This window comes from Oncorhynchus masou, chromosome 28 (genome assembly GCF_036934945.1).
Source record: "Oncorhynchus masou masou isolate Uvic2021 chromosome 28, UVic_Omas_1.1, whole genome shotgun sequence".
NCBI lineage: Eukaryota > Metazoa > Chordata > Actinopteri > Salmoniformes > Salmonidae > Oncorhynchus > Oncorhynchus masou.
This window is the reverse complement of record NC_088239.1, coordinates 67,251,770-67,271,188: the sequence shown is the minus strand read 5'-3', so window position 1 is coordinate 67,271,188 and position 19,419 is coordinate 67,251,770. Positions and strand designations below refer to the sequence as shown.

At 44.7% G+C, this 19,419-nt stretch overlaps 2 protein-coding genes and 1 long non-coding RNA gene across 3 annotated transcripts in view; 2 read left to right on the top strand and 1 right to left on the bottom strand.

Moving 5' to 3' along the window:
• Window positions 1–2,102, top strand: part of septin5b (septin 5b) — a 33,003-nt gene extending 30,901 nt beyond the window's left edge. Inside the window, exon 12 of the mRNA XM_064943043.1 lies at window positions 895–2,102. Within this exon, the coding sequence (XP_064799115.1) occupies window positions 895–960 (66 nt within the window). The 3' untranslated portion in view covers window positions 961–2,102. The remainder of the gene's footprint in view (window positions 1–894) is intronic.
• A 384-nt stretch (window positions 2,103–2,486) lies between these two features.
• LOC135518131 (uncharacterized) overlaps window positions 2,487–19,419 on the bottom strand; it is a 56,411-nt gene continuing 39,478 nt past the window's right edge. The window contains exon 4 of the long non-coding RNA XR_010452114.1: window positions 2,487–3,470. This is a non-coding gene — a long non-coding RNA (uncharacterized LOC135518131). The remainder of the gene's footprint in view (window positions 3,471–19,419) is intronic.
• On the top strand, window positions 5,030–10,784 carry LOC135518124 (toll-like receptor 8). Its single transcript, XM_064943034.1, has 2 exons — window positions 5,030–5,406; window positions 6,938–10,784. The coding sequence occupies exons 1-2, from the start codon at window positions 5,393–5,395 to the stop codon at window positions 10,023–10,025; spliced, it is 3,102 nt and encodes a 1,033-aa protein (XP_064799106.1). The 5' UTR covers window positions 5,030–5,392; the 3' UTR covers window positions 10,026–10,784.

Genomic DNA, 19,419 nt, shown 5'->3' with positions numbered 1-19,419 from the left:
CTGTCTCTCCCTCTCTTCCTTCCTTCCCTCCCCCTCTCTCTCTTTCTGTCTCTCCCTCTTTTCCTTCCCTCTTTCTTTCTTTCTTTCTTTCTTTCTTTCTTTCTTTTTTTTCTTTCTTTCTTTCTCTCTCTCTCTTTCTTTCCTTCTCTTCCTTCTCTCACCCCTCTCTCTCTCTATCTCTCTCCCTCTCCCTCTCTTCCTTCCTTCCTTCCTTCCTTCCTCACCTCCCCCTCTCTCTCTCTCTCTCTCTCTCTCTCTCTCTCTCTCTTTTTCTGTCTCTCTTTCTTTCTTTCTTTTATTTCTTTCCTTCTCTCTCTGTCTCTCTCTCCTTCTCTTCCTTCTCTCTCTCTCTCTCCCTCTCCCTCTCTTTCTTCCTTCCTTCATTCCTTCCTCCCCCCTCTCTCTCTCTGTCTTTCTTTCTCTCTCTCTCTCTCTCTCTCTCTCTCTCTCTCTTGCTTCTCTCCGCTCTATCTCTCTCTCCCTCTCCCTCTCTTCCTTCCTTCCTTCCTTGCCTCCCTCCCCTCTCTCTCTCTCTCTTTTTCTGTCTCTCTTTCTTTAATTCTTTCTTTCTTTCTCTCTCTCTCTCTCCTTCTGTTCCTTTTCTCTCTCTCTCTCTATTGCTCTCTCTCTGTCTTTCTCTCTCTCTCTCTCTCTCCCTCCCTCCCTCCCTCCCTCCCTCCCTCCCTCCCTCCCTCCCTCCCTCCCTCCCTCCCTCCCTCCCTCCCTCCCTCCCTCCCTCCCTCCCTCCCTCCCTCCCTCCCTCCCTCCCTTTCTCTCTCCCTCTTTCTTTTTCTTTCTTTCTCTCTTTCTTTCTTTCTTTCTTTCTCTCTCTCCTTCTCTTCCCCTCTCTCTCTCTCTCTCTCCTTCTCTTCCTTCTCTCCTCTCTCTCTCTAGTTGAGGAGGATGCAGGAGATGCTTCAGAAGATGCAGCAGCAGATGCAGCATGAGCAAGACCTGTGAGCCCCGACCCCTAACCTCTCACTCCTGACCTCTCACCCTCTCTTCTCACCTAATGATATGTGGAACGACTAACACAGGGTCAATCACACTGCAACCTCACTCCAACTGAAACAGTACAATTCTATCTGGATGTTCTGAAATCTTACACACTCTTCTCAATAATGTGCAACCCTAACAGAGACACTGGAACAGGGTAAAACCAACACCAAACACTCTGGATGGGCCACACACCCTATACTGGAGAAACACTTTTAAACAGGAACAAACATTTTGTCAACGATTTGTTGGTGTTGTGAAACCCCCCCCCCCCCCCAAAACGATGCTTTGTTGGATGCAGTCAGAAGCCAAGACTATAGCCAAGCTTTATAGCATTATAGTAGATTTGCACCTTAGATTGCAGTTGGTGTCCAAGCTTGTTTTTGTATTCAAGGGAAGTAGTTTGGTACTGAATTAAACTGTTTATGATTATTGTTGAATATGTATTTTGCACTCTACTGGCTCACACAGTTAAAATGTGGGTCAGATTAATTTATTCTGTTTATAACATTATTCATGTTGAGTTGTGGGTTATTTATTCACATTTAAATGTGTGTATGAGAGAGAAAGAGAGAGAAAGTGAAGAGTGATTACAGTATGTGTGTGTGCGTGTGTGTGTGTGTGTGTGTGTGAGAGAAGGAGAGAGTGTCTCTAAGTCAGCATTGACATAGAGACAGGCCGCAGTGTCATTTCCTGTCCAACAGAAGTTATGAGACAAACCAAAGTTTTGAGAGATTCCCAATCCTTCTTGTCCCTTTGCTCCGTTGACAGAATAGCTTCTGTCTCTGAGGGTTCTCTTATGGAACAAGGGCAACGTGTTGCAGCACAATCAATGTTCTGAGAGTCTACTGAAGATTCAAATTTGTGTGTGTGTGTGTGTGTGTGTGTGTGTGTGTGTGTGTGTGTGTGTGTGTGTGTGTGTGTGTGTGTGTGTGTGTGTGCACCTGTGTGTTAATGTGGTGTTGATTAGCCTGTATGGTGGTCCATCCCGTTGTAGTACGTAACATAGATTAATAGATATCTCTCAGCATGGTCAAGGTTGTGTCCACACAGACACGGTGATGTCTCACACTGGTGCATATCACTCAATAAAAGCCCACTGTTGTACCTTTGATGCTAGCTGTTATTAATGTGTGTGTGTGTGTGTGTGTGTGTGTGTGTGTGTTTTTTCTCCTGATATGTGGCTGTGCCGTGTGCAATCACATCAAATAGACTCTTCATAGGTCAGTTTTGCTCAGTGCTGGTAAATTAGTCAAATACTCTACTACATCATCATAACACATAGCTACTTTGGAAAGTGAAGCTATTTATCCCCAGTCACACCCCCTCTGGATGAAATTTACCATAGACACTGATCTAAGGTCATCTTTATATTTCCCCCCTCTAATGCTTATGGTTAGGATTTGGTGAGGGTAAACTGATTTGAGATCTGTGCCTAAGGACTGCTTTGTGTGCTTGTATGAGGAAGACGAGACAAGGATTTCGGCAAGGCCATTCTATCTCGGGACTTTAATTAATTTTGGCAAAGAGATTTATTTATAGACTAATACACCAAAAACTGCAGACATTACTAGTGCCTCCCCCACGATCAAACCAACATAAAACGTGATAAGAAATCTCAGCTAGCAAGCAAGTAGCAGTAATAAAGAATTGAGGGGGGGGGGTTGTTCGTGTTCGGCACAACACAGGTACAGGCAGCAATCTATTGGCCACCTGTTGGCTGTTGGATGGACTTGTTTTGGAACATCTGGTCAAAATGCAAACCCCCTTTGCAAAGTGAGTGCCATTCGTTCACTACACAGGAGCCTACTTTTGTATAAAGCAATATATTCACTCAATCCAATGGTCAACAATACAGAAAACATCTAACAAGAGTTTAGGGGGTCGGACTTCAAAGGAAGCACGTTCATCAGGCGTGGAAGTTCATCAGGTTTGCTGCCCCCACGATAGCAGCAGCACACACTACACAGAGAGAGAGAGAAGGGGGGGTGGAGAGAAGAGAAAAGAACAATGATGAAGCCTCCACGTCCCACCAAAATATACTGTGGAAACAATTTCAAGCGAAATCCAAACCCATCCTAAGCCCTCAACTCAGCACTAAAAACCCAGACGAGAAAAAGGAGAGGAATCGGTGTCGATGTTTCGAAGAAGAAAAAGCACCCCTTGGGCCCGATGATCTCCTCCTCACAGCCCGACCTCCTCATCTTGGACTTGCAGGAGCTGCTCCTCTGTGGCAAAGAGGACCACAGCACCAGACCTCTATGCCACATACAGGACGGCTAAAAGATGAATCAGCCCGACACACAGAGAGTCGACGGCGGTTCGGGCAGCCTGAAGCCCACGTTGGTACAGTCCCACCATAAGAGCTCTTCGCTGGGGTTGGTGTGCCTGGAGAGGCTGGTTGCGGAACCTTGCAGCTCGACGGTAGTGACAGCGATGAAGGGGAGACACAGCCACAGCTGAATAAAACCGATCTGCAGGTAAGAAATGGGAGTAATGAAATAGAGAGAGACTAGACTGTACTATAGTAGTCTATCGTTATTATCCCCGATGGAGTAGATGTCTTTGCAGCATGTAGCCTGTAGACATCATGTAGACTAGGTTAGTAAAGGGTTGTAACACCCCGTTCCAACATATTATAAATATTCTACATGTCATAGCTGTAATACTCCTCATCAATGGATAATAATATGCTGATGTAAAATAGCACCAGCATCATCAGAGGAAGTTACCTTTGACTTAATGGTCATATGATTCACCTATTTGTGTGTGTGTGCGTGTGAGAGAGAGTGTGCATGCATGTGTGTTTTCCAGCTATGACAGCTGTAGGCTATACCAGCAGCCTGACCAGACAATGTTGACTACAGGTTACAGTACAGTCTTAACACAGTGAAAAGACAGATGATATTTCATTAAAGAAGAGGAACACAATGCCTGGGTTATGGGAGGGGTAGTAGAAGTGTATACTGAGAGTTAACTGTGAGAATTGGTGCCCAAAGGGCAGGTCCTAGATCAGACAGTTTAATACATAGTGATTGTGTAAATAAGAGGAGAATGTATGTGTTTTGTTGTGTGGGGGATGGAGTCGTAGAAGTGCATGATAAAAAAGTCTCCTTTGTTTTGGAAAAGCTCTGAAAAAAAGAGTGCTCTTAGAATGCACAGAGTAACAATCACAGCCAGACTATTTGGCACTATTTTCCTTTTCCTATTTCCTTTGCCTTGTGCGTGACAGTCAGCTTGATTTGTCAAGTCTGGTTGTGTTTATGTGGCCAAATCGACTGTATCCGTTTCAGAAATACAGTCAGCTCCAAAAGTATTGGGACAGTGACACATTCTTTGTTTTTGTCTTGGCGCTGTACTCCAACACTTTGGATTTGAAATGATACAATGTTAAAGTGCAGACTCTCAGCTTTAATTTGAGGGTATTTTCATCCATATCGGGTGAACCGTTTAGACATTACAGCACGTTTTGTACATAGTCATCCCCATTTTAGGGGACCAAAAGTATTGGGACAAATTCACTTATATGTTTATTAAGGTAGTTAAACTCAAAAGTGTAATATTTGGTCCCATATTCTTAACATGCAATGGCTACGTCAAGCTTGTGACTGTACAAATTTGTCAGATGCATTTGCTGTTTGTTTTGGTTGTGTTTCAGATTATTTTTTGCCCAATAACAAATCATTGTAAATAATGTATTGTGTCTACAACCCTGGTCCAGAGGAGTTACAGGGTAGGCTTTAGTTCCAACCCCTAATCACTCTCCATCAACCTCAAAAAGCAAGCTACATGTTTCAAACCAAAGAAAGGCACCTATCACAATTCTAAAACTGTTCTTACTATAGAGACAATCTGTAGCCTCTTTTTCCTCTGAGGTGGACAAATTACATGCACAATCACGGGGTTGGGTTGGGGTGAGATCATCCAATGATCATTCCGCTTTTCTAAATAGAGGAACAAAGATAGTTCTAAAGGGGGTGGGAGTACATTGTACAGAGAGGTCCCGGGCACACCGAGAAAAACGGATAGAGACAACGGTTTTTCTATGGGGTCATACGTTGACGGACAACAGAGAGTTAACATTTTGATGGATTAAACAGATTCGTAGTGCATTCCTTGAGCATTTAATCCATTTCTGTGTGGCTGGGGCCTGATGGGATGCTTTGCACAACCTTGACCCCAGAACCCACATACCATGCACTTAGAGGAAGTTTCAACATCTATGTAAAAAGGTCAGAATTCATAGAGCATTCAGAATACTCATACAAAATACTCAGAATACACTCTCGATGTGGAAGTTCAACCAGCAAGGCTCCAGATGACTTCCTGTGTGATGTACACAAAAAAAAGAGTTGGCTCATCCACCCCAACTGTCTGACATCTCTCTGGGAGCACAATGAATGAACACTGGTAAGTACCAAGACATTTGTGTATCAGAAATTAATTGGATGTCTAAATGAGAGAATCTTCATATTTTGGCTCACTTTTAAAAGTACCTTTAATTTAATTGAAGAGTTTTATGGTTCCCTATGACCAGTACATTCCTACGATGGGCTTAGGATATGAGGAAAACTGAAATATTGTGTTGATACATCCCAACATCATTCAACAATGGATGGACAGCCCAAATGCTCTCCCTATGACATGGCACACATGACCCATAAAGTTAAATATTTCCTTATAGGGCACTTCACAGTATTGTTTTTGCATATACTTAAACATTTTAAACATATCTATGCATTATTTACAGATGTATAAATGAATAAGTAAAATATGTATGGAAAATTCAATTAGTTAAATCTTGAACTAAAAGCTACCTTAAAAGATTATGGTCAGGAAAGCAGAAGTAAGATAATGATAAATGTTTTCTCCTCACTGTAGGGCTACTACACAAACTTGATTTTATTTATATATATATATATTTTTTTTTTACGAGAGCAGAAGTCCTCGGGACTAATAACACACAGGTTCTTTGCGTCAGGAATTGGAATATGGGAATGACCAGCCAGATATCAGATACAAAATACATTTCATTTTCAGGAAAAGAGTTTGTATGTTCATCATTGACACAATCTTCAGCGGCTAGTGTTTCAAACGTTCACTGCTGACCAGAAGCACAAAATAGTTGAATAATCTCAGTTTCGTCATCAGCACAAATACTCAATAATCACTTCATGCATCACTACAATATATTTAAGTTCTGATTATCTCCGGCCAACACACAATAAATATATACCCATCAGATAATAAGAAAGGCGAGCCAAGGGAGAATGAAAGCAGACAGCAGTGAAGAGGAGCACATCTTGCCCTAGACACAATTATGTTGCCATAGAATTTGGATTACGGTTATGTCCTCGTCCTCCCAGGGCACGCCAATGAACAATGCAAAGGTATCCCCTAAATGAGCGATAACACACAGCTTTTATACCAAAAGCACACAATCGTTCAACATGTCAACGGTTTCAACATGTTACATACTTACAAAGCACTATACAATTAATGATACAAATGTCCCATTGTTCATCTCCCCCCTCTCAGTAAGCCGCAGAGAGACATCAGGTAGCCTACCAGTGGTGGCTGCTGAGGAGACGACGACTCATAATAACGTCTGGAATGGAGTAAATGGATTGGCATCAACACATGGTTTTAATGTGTTTGATACCATTCCATTCACTCAATTCTAGCCATTATACTCAATTCCAGCCATTATTATGAGCTGTCCTGCCATCAGCAGCCACCACTATAGCCTACTCACAATCCAATTTTTAAAAAGTTGATAACCTAAGCTGAAGCACTCAAGGAATATAGCAATACTACCTGTGCCATTGTCATCTTATATATCATTTTGTCTTACCTCTCACTCCCCTCTTGCAGAGAACCGAGACTACTTTTGGAATCAGGTATTTTCAATCAATATTCATATGATATCCTCTTCCCACAGGTTTCCTCTTTCCCCTGCCTTTCAGAGACTGCTGTTCATCCTGGTGTTGCTGTGTCTCTCCCTCTCCTGCTCTGGGAGGACCTGGGCTCAGAGGAAACTACCCTGCGATGTCATCTCTCTCAACCAATCAGAGTCCTTTGACTGCTCGGACAGGAAGCTACTCCAGGTACCCCAGGATATCAGCCAGAATGCCACATGGCTCGACCTTTCCTCCAACAGGATCAAGAAACTCTCCAGCACCTCGTTCAGGAAGCTCCGAAACCTGACTCGACTAGACCTTAGCAATAACTTCCACCCCCAGAAACATCCTCTGACAATAGAGAACCAAACATTCTCCATGCTGGATCAGCTCAAGGAACTGCTCCTCGATAATAACGGTCTTTCTGCAGTGCCAAGTGCCCTTCCGTCCAAGCTGCGGTTTTTGAGCCTGAAGTTCAACTGCATCAAAACCATCAGGCCAAACGACTTCATGCATGTCAGACTCTTAGAGACAATCCACTTAATTGGAAATTGCGACTACAAGAGTGTCTGTAATGGACTAGTCATCAAAAACAGAACTTTCTCCCACCTCACCAACCTTGCTAGTTTATCGCTGTCAAACAACAGATTGATAGGTGTCCCCCAGTTCCTCCCCCCATCCCTCCAGCAGCTCAAACTCAAACAGAACACTATCACCCACATTCACCAGCATGATCTTAGTGGCCTCACTAGCCTGAGGCTTCTGGGCCTGTCAGGTAACTGCCCTGTGTGTTCTAACACCCCGTTTTTCTGCTCACCCTGTAATACACCCAATGGGGCACTACAGATACACCCATATGCCTTCAGGAAGCTATCCAAGCTGCAGGAGCTGAGACTATCCAGAAACTCTCTAGATCACCTACAGTCCTCCTGGTTTGAGAACCTCACCAACTTGCGCTACCTGTACCTTTCATTCAACCGTCTAGCTGGTGAGATAGCCAATGGGGACTTCCTCTCTGTGTTACCCGGCGTAGAGGTGATGGACTTGTCTTACAATCACCCTGGACAATCTTCATATTCCCACAACTTGAAGCTCTCTAGAAACTTTTCCAACCTGACATCTCTGAAGACATTACACCTAGAAAACTATGTTTTTTCAACTCTTCACAAAAATGACTTGAACCCACTTTACAATTTATCTCACCTGTCTGTGCTCAATCTGGGAACTAACTTTATCTATCAGACAAACCTCTCATTGTTTGGCATGTTCCACAACTTGTCCAGTGTTGGCCTCTCTGAGAATAAATTTGCTTTCCTGTCTAAGAAAGAAGATGTTTTGTCAACATGTGGGTGTAGCTATGGCTATGAGCTGAATAGAGACAGGTTTGGGCCTTACGTACACAAGGATCGACTCTATCGTCAACATCTGCCTAACATTAAGCCAAAGTGTATTGCGTACGGTCCAGTGCTTGACCTTAGCAGAAACAACATCTTCCACATAAACCCTGATATGCTGCAAGGCCTGGACAACACAGCTTGTCTCAACCTGTCATCTAACTCCATTGGAGACATGTTCAACGGTAGTGAGTTTGTACATTTACCCAAACTTAAGTACTTGGATCTATCCAGGAATAAGATCTACCTGCACTATGAGCATGCATTCAGTGAGCTAACAGAACTGGAGGTGTTGGACCTGAGTCATAATAATCATTACTTTGTGGTGGCAGGGCTAAACCACAGCTTAGCATTCATGGAAAACCTGAGCTCTCTGAAGGTTTTGAACCTGAGCTGGAACGAGATCAGCACCCTCACTCATAACAACATCTCAAGCAGCTCCCTACAGGAGTTGGACTTCCAAGGCAACCGCCTAGACATCATGTGGAAAATATGCCAGAATTATGAACTTTTCAGAGCGCTCCAAAACCTGACTTCCATGGATCTGTCATACAACAAGCTCCACCATGTACCGCCTGAGGTCTACAAACACTTCCCCAAGACCCTGAGACGCCTGTCTCTGAGTAAAAACCGACTGAAGGTCTTTGACTGGGAGAGGCTCACACAACTACCGCATCTGGAGGAGCTGGACTTGAGTAAGAACAAACTGGAGCAGGTGGCCTGTGCTTTAACCAGTTCACTAAAGTTTCTGGACCTGAGCCATAACAGGATTTCCCAGCTAGCGCCTGGTTTCCTCAGGGGCGCCAGGAGCCTGTATGTGCTGGACCTCAGCTTCAACCTGTTGGAGCTCATCAACCAGACCACGTTTGAGTCTGGAGCAGAGAACCACCTCCAGCAGCTGTCCCTACAGGGCAACCCACTCCACTGCACCTGTGACCTGTTGGACTTCCATCTGTGGATGAGGAGCAATGAGGTGGAGCTCCCTCTGCTGGCCACTGAGGTGACATGTGACATGCCCGTGGAGAGGAGGGGCAAGTCTGTGTTGAGCTATGACATAGAGGAGTGTGTGAACGATGAAAACGCAATGGCCTTCTGCATCATCACGTCATTTCTCATCATTCTCACTCTGTTGGTATCTCTCACAGCACACCTGTTCTACTGGGATATCTCCTATATTCTGGACTACTGTGGGGCCAAGATGAAGCATCACCGTCGCTTAGTGCCCACAGACTTTATCTACGACGCCTTTGTCATGTATGACACCGCAGACCCGCTGGCTTCTGATTGGGTATTAAACCATCTAAGGGTCGAGCTAGAGGAGCGTGGAGAGAGGGCACGATCCCTCTGCCTGGAGGAGCGTGATTGGACACTGGGTATGCCTGTCATGGACAACCTGTCCAATAGCGTGCGGCAGAGCAGGAAGACAGTGTTTGTGCTGACGGACGGCTTCCTGTTGCGTGGTGTAGTCAAAATGGCTGCCCTGCTGGTGCAGCAGCGGCTGGTGGAGGAGGGGGTGGACTCCATGGTGCTGCTGCTACTGCAGCCCCAGGTCTTGCAACACTCACGCATCCTCCACCTGCGCAGGCGGCTCTGCAGGCGCAGTGTTCTGGAGTGGCCCGCGGATTCCAGTCCAGCTGCCCAGCGATGGTTCTGGCACCACCTGAAGAGAACCATTAGGAAAGATCAGATAGGCACTCACACATCCCTACACAGCACATACTTCACTGGGCGGTGAACCTACAGACATTAGAGAAACTTATGACTCTTACAAAGTAAAAGTTAAGGATATGGGTGACCTAAGACTACTGTATAATTTTGAATATTAAATATGGAGAGAGCATAAAGACTGTGAGGAAGGCAACATCAGCAATTTGCTGGCATCAAAGCACAGTGTGCGGTTCACCCGCACCCTCCCCAGGAGCAAGACTTCCCTGTGGCGCACCAAAGTTCCTAGTGCCCTTGAGGCGTGAAATGTAATAAGTTGTTGACGTTCTCAATGTATTTTTATGTCTGATTTCTTTCTAAAGTTAATATAAAGAGCTGAACATGTTGTTATTACTCTCTGTAGGCCTATTGCATGTTTTCTGGTTTTTCCTTTTCAGAGACGTTGTCCTAATCTGGTCGCCGGTCTGATGGCTGGTTGTTCCCATAATATTGCAAGGTGATTTGGTTAGAAGAGAGTTGCGATGTTTTCCTTCTTTTGTTTCGGCCACCAGAGTGATGCTAATTAAATGTTGAGGATATTGTAATTTGAGTTTCTTCCGGGATGGTTTAAAGGAGAATGTTTTGCCATGTTCAAATGTCATTATTGTATTTTCCAAGCTCCTAGCTATACCTGCGTACGGCTATACATGCAGTATTGTTGTTATCTTAGACTTTTTGACCTTTTACCTAGATGACTTATACGGTTTCTTCTTTTAGATAATTGCATCTTATTGGATTTATTGTAATACATGTTGATTCATTTTAAATTGATACATGACTGCAGTCCTCATATTTCAGAGCGATACTTATTGACTGTTGATATGGCTTATTGGTAAAAACGAATTACACACATTGTATTCTTTTAGATACACACACGGATACCTCTGCTTTAAACTGACTTAACTATTTATTACTAGACTATGATTGCAAGGATCAGCTCATGGTTCTAGCCTCTTAAACATGTCATTATGAAGCCAGATTAATTAGGTTAGAATTGCTCATACCCTAATTCTGTCATCCTCATCAAATTGGAGTGGATTTTCATCCGATACAAGCATGCAACAGTTTGATTGAATATTTGTAATGTTGTGATGAGGGCCAATGAATATGATGGGACACATACAATCATGCATGAAAAATGATAATAATTATGACCATATAATCATATAAGCCAGAAAGGCCTATCATGTACATGCACTTATAAATAGAGGGTGAATTGTCCTGTCCCTGAAATCTGCTTCTGCATTCATCCCAGTCATCAACAGACAGAGCATTGGGGAAGGTGCATGTCTGACATCAGTGTGTGCACAATTACAATGATCATTTAATATGGTACATTTTAAAAATATATGAATAACATAAGTGTACTGTTGACACCTACCTGAAACGAAAAAAGGGTTCTACCTGGAACGAAAAAGGGTTCTCCTATGAGGACAGCCGGAGAACCATTTTGGAACCTTTTTTTTCGTTAGAGTGTAGATATGCAATGCTTCTTCTGAAAAAAGTATTTCAAAAGGAATAGTTTCACCATATTAAAATGAGGGCTCAGTTCACGTAACAGGATTGACCTAAAGGGTTGATGTAAATGAATCTCTAATGAAATAAATAATCATTTTCAGAAATGACTGCCAAAGCAACAAAATAAGTAGGGCTTTACAATGATGGTGAAACTTAGAGAAATGTATATTATATAATATAAAATGTATTTATATTATACAGAAAACCATGCATCCCTTACAATAGGCTATGTGTGTGTGTATGTGTGTGTGGGAATACATGTGGGTGTGTGGTGTCGTGTCTCTGGCTTGTCATTAAATATGAAGACTGTTATTTTATCAAATCAATTCTCTGTAATTATTATTACGTGATTAAACTAATCATGTACATTTAAATAACTAGGAAGTCAGGGCACCACGGAAAATGTTCAGATTACAAAGTTATAATTTTCTGAATAAAACTCATCAGATATTTTAATATCTGTTCAATTAGTCTTCTATTAATGAATTATTCTTTACCTCACGTCAGTCTCATTCCAAATGTCGTTAAATTCTTGGCTATCTGCACAAACCCAGCCTTTACTATAAATTATCCATACACCAATTGGCTCAATTATTTACTAACTAACTAATTAACAATTACAGAATATACAATACATAATCACATTATACAGTAAAACACCATCCCTAGTGGACTAAACAAGACAAAACAGTGTAGTCATAACAAGGTCAATTCAGAGAGAAGAGAAGGGGGGTTTGGAAGGAAGGCTAAGGAACATGGGTCTCTATCGGACCTGGGAAGCTATACATACGATCATTCATTCGGAAAAGTAATGCATTGAATTTACGTGACACTGGCTTCGATAGTTGAGTTGGTGATGTGAGACTACTGAGTTGGTGATGTGAGACTTCTTTGTGGAATCATCCGGGTCGTCGTGTGAGAGGTTCACGTGGTCTGAGAGGTTCATCTCACTCCGGAGATTTGCCCTCGTCGGTCAGTGTTCTCATACTAGATTTGTGCATATGTTCAGCTGCAGTCTGTTATATGCTAGTTTAGTATGCACTTATTTAGGTGATCAATAGTTCAGAGTTCATACCTGTAGCAAGCTCTCACGTTTCCTGGCCTGCGTAGTTGAAATTAGCCCTTTTCAACAGTGACTTTTGATCACGGGTGCTTTTATAGAAATGTAGAAAAGGGGTTGGTTCATCATTTCCAACCAATGTCTATTCACTTGGGCGTGGCTACTGACTTAGTTAAACTTTACAGGGAAGACAATTTTCTAATTTTAAAGGTACGTTTTCAATTTCACCCAGGCTAGCATTTTGCTCGACCCTTATTAAGTGATCCTATAATAAATCCTAATTGGATGTTCCGTTGTACTGTACATGTGTGTTTATGCTTACACAAGTCAAGGGAAGAAAACCAAGTATTCTGGTAGACTACAACTTGTTCAGAATGAGTCTGACATAGTCAGGCAATTTTCAGTTCAATGCCTGGGGGTCAGTCAGAATTGGTATCAAGGGAGTCTGTAGTGGTTTTACTACAAGTCACTGTGTCTTCCACTATTGTAGTGGCGATAGGTATGAAGAAGTCTACTTCATATGTTGTCCACGGAGGAGATAACCACACGACGGAAGTACTCTATAAGCACTGGACCAGTCGTATGCTGTGTGATCATGGATCATGACTTCTAATATCTTTCCTCCTGAATGGAGGGTTCTATTTATTTGTGGCTTGTGCGTTCCCCATCAGAAGAGTGTTCTGGAGAATCCCTACTACTAACTCCTCTGTCGCTATTATCATTAGCAATTTGACTTGTGAGGTCTTTAATCATCTTACTGATTGTTGCTGGACTGACTGTGGCTGGCATTGGTACTGGTACTCAAGGCTACCAGTTATCCTAGTAATTTATTCTGAAATATTATTCTACTGTAACACATGATTAGAGCATTTTACTAGTTGTATTGTAGTTGAACCTACACATGGCAAGGCATGACTATTTTTGCCATTTGTTTAAGGTGGAAGTCCACTGGACTTCTTTTACGACCAGTGTGGTACACCTCAGTAATGTCTTAGATATGTTCTGCTCGTCACTGTTCTCGTAGGGGAGGTTACAACTAGACCTGTTTTATGCTCTGGCGACCTTGTACGGTGTTGCGCGTAGTTTCAAACCCCCTCCCCCACCGGCCTTGATGAGGCTCACCATGGGTCTGGGCTACTATTCCCCGCCCTTTGTGTCTCGGGACCCCCACCAGTGGGCGGTGTTGGTATCCGAGGCACAAACTAAAAAGTTGGACCCTATGTCAGCGGCCGCGTTGTTATGAGAATGGCTGTAACCTTTCAACCAAATCTCCTGGTGTTTGTGCTTCAAAACGCTCTGTGGCTGTCAAAGCCTGTCAGTCACCACCACATCCGATTGTGGCAACCTCTTCAGTACCTGCGAACTGAGACTTGGATATCTGTCTGTGATATCGCAAAGTGTTTCACCAGTGGGAGTCATCGGGTCAGTTGCTGGACTGACGCCATTAGTGTCATTGTAAGGGGTGACAGCCTCACAAAGTGGAAGATGTATCATCGGAAGCAGAGTACACTGCACATCGATGCTTTTCTTGCTGAGACGGCCGCAGTGCTTGCAGAAGTGTCCGAAGGGCAAGAGAGGTTCATCTCAACTACAGTATTGTACGACTGCAAGGAAAAGGAAATGTTTTCATCCGCAGAGACAACTGTCTCGAAATAATGAACAGAATGGTCCATCAGGTTTGCTGATGGAATGTGTCGAGATATCATAATATCTCCTTGGATCGGATTCTGCACCAAGAGGTTTTGAAGCGTCTTTTTCCCAAGGGGTGCTTTCGACAGAAACCCCTCGTGGATGACTGCGTTGCAGGTAGCGTTATGGGAAGACAGTGTGGTCAGTGGAGAAGGCACTGTGACCTGTGACCATAAATGGTTGGTTTTCCAATCCATCAGTGGGATTAACTGATCCATCAAGTCTGCTCCGAGTAGCAGGGGTTCAGATTCAAGGCTGGTAACATACACAGGGTGAACGAGTGATACGTCCTGGAAGTGTAGTTTCAGCATGACTCTCAATGTGATGGGATGAGGTAGTCTGAGTGAAACCTTGAAATGTAGTGTCTCATCGTTCCACTTTTAACCAACGTTTAGTTGGCTTCAAAGCCCTTTTGAGATCATCAAACGTTTAGTGGACATATTCCACACAAAGTGGAGTGGTCGTTCGCAATAACGTGATGTGCAATTTCTGTTAAAGGTGAACGCAGATTGACTTTTTCGGTTTGGCTTTAACGAAGCTTTTGACCTTTTTCTTCGCAAACTCTGTATCAGAGTCTATAGACAAAGCCTGTGGCCATATTTCTTGATCAAGCGGGCCCGGGATAGGGTCTTGAGTGAGAGTGGGAGAAATTTGAATTTTAACGTCCTTGCTAAGGGTGTTAATTCCTGCGGACCTGGTGTCCGGCAATTCCCCATCTAGTCCTTGTGACTTATCTTTTAACCTTTTCTCAAATTTTCTCGCTTCACGTAATGGAACTTCTAGAGAACACTGGTCTACGTTTTGATTGTCCTTTAACCCTTTGTTACCCTTGTGATCTGACACTTTTTTTGGGTTGGGTGCAGGAACATAGCGAATAGGTTAATTATAGCGGTGGTCATTTCAATGGCGACGTACTTTACAGTTATTTTGACCGCGGAGGTTATTTGAATTCGTGGTTTCGTGGTAGAAACCGTTGTTGCGCGTCAACTGTCAACGCTCCAATATCTGATAATTCACCCTCAAACTGGAGTGAGTGCTCCTGGTCTAACTTCAAAACTGAGTGGTCAGGGCTCTTAGCGTTGTGAGCTTTTGATGCCTTGCAAGCTCTTTGAGTTGTAAGATAGGCAAGCCAACGTGGTCTGCAGGGCCCAAGTAGGTAATGAAGGTGGGATACATATTTGACAGAAACATTTGTTTGAATGGTTCCTGTTTCAGTGAGTAGGCCAAAGTAAGCTGAAAGAGCCTATGATAGTAAGCTTGTGGGTGTTCGTTCCGAGCTTGTTTGACAGTGTTAGCCAGTGAGCTATTGTGTTTGCGAGCCACAGAACCACTGAATTCTAATTTTAAAGCTGTGGCGAGTTTAGCACAGTCATTTAACACGTGTTGCTGTTGTAGACGAATGAACCTCGTCACGTGTCTATTTGACCATCGCTTCAACAGGTAAACCCTGTCAGAACCCATAAGGTTCGAGTAGCCATCCTCTATGTCATCTAGGAACGTCTCAGTATCGTTTGGCTGACCTGGAACGTGGTCAAAGGTGGGGAAATTCTTGACAAGTTTGTCAAGGCATTCCGCCAAGCGGGCGGAGAGGGTTGGCTTTATCCTGTGGGGAAATTGGGGCCGAAGGGCCAAGAGGAGACGCTGGCGAAGAGGCGCCATATTACTCAGTACCGAATGGCCAAGAGGAGAAGACTGAGGGACACTTGCGGGAGGCAAAGTCTGAAACCTATCATCTTCACTCCTTTGAGTGCTGGACTCTGGTTGCTTGGTTGGGTCGTCACACTGTAGCGTGTGACCATTCTGGAATTCCACCAGATTGTACCTAAGGGTGGTATTCTGCTGTATTGTAGAGTCCACTTTTCATCACCTGAGTTCTCTCATCATTCATTTGGTCAGCGACTTCGATGAGTTCTACTGACTTGTTATCCAACTTAGTCATTGTGTTCATTAACTGATCGTCTTTGGTCTGCAACATTTGTAGTAGAACAGTGTTAATTTGAGTAACGTTCAACAAAACGGCATGCATGTTATCAAGTTTTGCGCTCCTGTTTGTACATAACTCGTCAGATTTATCTAGTTTGGCTTGGACATCATCATATTTAGCTTTGGCTGAATGGAGTTGTTCCTGTAGAATACGATTTTGTCCCTGTAGAAGATAGTTTTGTCGAAGAGTTTGTCCTCGTTCATCGTCATAAGTTTTTGCAATTACATTAAATTGTTCAGTTTTCAAACGCAGTTCCATGGCTAGCAGAATTTTTCCATTTTCTGCATTTGTCATCAGTTTCCCGGTTCTCTCCACCTGTCCCTTTATGTCTACCGTTACCTTCTTGTGCTTCAGCTGTACACTGCGGTATTGGACCGATGCCAATCTCGGATGGCAAGACATCAGGGCTAGACTGGAGAGAACCTATACATGGCCTGTGCTCGATGGTAGATTTTGGAAAGCGTTGTTCATAATTTCTGCTGTTTAATGGCATAATTAGGGTTGGTATCGCTGCCGAGGTCAGAGATCAATCCATTTATGGATGGAGGTTCACTAATTAGCAGGCAATTGGGGACTACCCCCTCTAAGTCGCTCTGGATAAGAGCGTCTGCTAAATGACTTAAATGTAAATGTAAATGTAAGAGCTTGCATATTACTAGAAGATTTGAAAGGAAAAATGTTTTTCCTAATTTTCCATAGTTTGGTTTTGGAATACGTTGGAAGCTGCAAAGACGATTTTAATCTATGTATAGACGGTAATGAACCATCAGTACTGTACCAGTAATGTGGGAGTTGGACGTGAATGAATTTGCAAAAGCAAATTGAATTAATTAATCAATGATATACCTTTTTCAAATTTGTAACATTATGTACTTTTAAAAAATGTGTAAAGGTTAAAATGACTATTCTGTCTGTAATAAAGGCCTTTTGTGTGGAAAAACTCATTCTGATTGGCTGGGCCTGTAACGGTTGTCGTCGGTGGAAGAAGGTGAGGACCAAGGTGCAGAGTGGTATGTGTCCATATTTATTAAATGAACACAGAAATAACAAAATAACAAAGAGAAACGACCGAAAACAGTTCTGGCTGGTGCAGACACACAACAGAAACCAAACACCCACCAAACACAGGTGGAAAAAGGCTACTAAGTATGATTCTCAATCAGAGACAACTAACGACACCTGCCTCTGATTGAGAACCACACCAGGCCAAACTCAAAAACACTGTAGAAAAACAAACATACATAGACTGCCCACCCCAACTCACGCCCTAACCATACTAAAATAAAGACAAAACAAAGGAACTAAGGTCAGAACGTGACAGGTCAGAACGTGACAGTACCCCCCCCCCCTTCCCCCCAAAGGTGCGGACTCTGGGTGGGAGTCTGTGCGCGGTGGCGGCTCTGGCGCGGGACATGGACCCCACTTAACCATAGTTTTTCTCCGCCTCTTTATCCGCCTCCGTGGCCAATTAAAAACGGCGACCCTCGCCGCCGACCTCGGACTGGGGACCCTAACCCCGGGTCCCGAATGGACGGGAGATTCCGGCAGCACCGGACGGACGGGAGACTCCGGCAGCTCCGAAGTGAAGGGCGACTCCGGCAGCTCCGGAGTGAAGGGCGATTCCGGCCAGCGCCGGCGTGACGGACGGCTCTGGCAGCTCCTGGCTGACTGACGGCTCCGGCAGCCCCTGGCTGACTGACCGGAGGCTCCGGAGACTCCGGCAGCTCAGGACAGACGGGAGACTCCGGAAGCTCAGGACAGGCGGGAGACTCCGGCAGCTCAGGACAGGCGGGAGACTCCGGCAGCTCAGGACAGGCGGGAGACTCCGGCAGCTCAGGACAGGCGGGAGACTCCGGCAGCTCAGGACAGGCAGGAGACACCGGCAGCTCAGGACAGATGGGAGACTCTGGCAGCGCTGGGCACGAGGAAGACTCTGGCAGCACTGGACAGGCGGGAGCACCTGTAGGAAGGAGACGGAGAGACAGCCTGATGCGGGGGGCTGCCACCGGAGGGCTTTTGAGTGGAGGTGGCCCCGGATAGACCGGACCGTGAAGGCGCACTGGAGGTCTCGAGCACCGAGCCTGCCCAACCCTACCTGGCTGAATGCTCCCCGTAGCCAGGCCAGTGCGGCGAGGTGGAATAGCCCGCACTGGGTTGTGCTGGCAAACCGGGGACACCATGCGTAGGGCTGGTGCCATGTACCCCGGCCTGAGGAGACACACTGGAGAGCAGATGCACTGAGCCGGCTTCATGGCACCTGGCTCGATGCCCACTCTAGCCCGGCCGATACGAGGCGCTGCAATGTACCACACCGGGCTATGCACGCGCACCGGAGACACCGTGCGCCTCACGGCATAACACGGTGCCTGCCCGGTCCCTCTCTCCACGGTAAGCACGGGGAATGGGCTCAGGTGTCCTACCTGACTTAGCCACACTCCCTGTGTGCCCCCCCTGAATACATTTTTGGGGCTGCCTCTCTGGCTTCCAACCACGTTGCCGTGCTGCCTCCTCATACCACCGCCTCTCGGCTTTCGCTGCCTCCAGCTTAGCCTTGGGGCGGCAATATTCTCCAGCCTGTGCCCAGGGTCCCTTGCCGTCCAGATTCTCCTCCCATGTCCAGGAGTCCTGCGATCGCTGCTGCTGCCCGTTACCACGCTGCTTGGTGGTGGGTGATTCTGTAACGGTCGTCGTCGGTGGAAGAAGGTGAGGACCAAGGTGCAGCGTGGTATGTGTCCATATTTATTAAATGAACACAGAAATAACAAAATAACAAAGAGAAATGACCGAAAACAGTTCTGGCTGGTGCAGACACACAACAGAAAACAGAAAACGAACACCCACCAAATACAGGTGGAAAAAGGCTACCGAAGTATGATTCTCAATCAGAGACAACTAACGACACCTGCCTCTGATTGAAAACCATACCAGGCCAAACTCAAAAACACCATAGACATAGACATAGACTGCCCACCCCAACTCACGCCCTGACCATACTAAAACAAAGACAAAACAAAGGAACTAAGGTCAGAACGTGACAGGGTCTGGCTCCCAAGTGAATGGGCCTATGCCCTCCCATGGCTGCACCCCTACCCAGTCATGGAAAATCCATAAATTATGGCCTAAATTAACTAGGCAAGTCAGTTAAGAACAAATTCTTATTTACAATGATGGCCT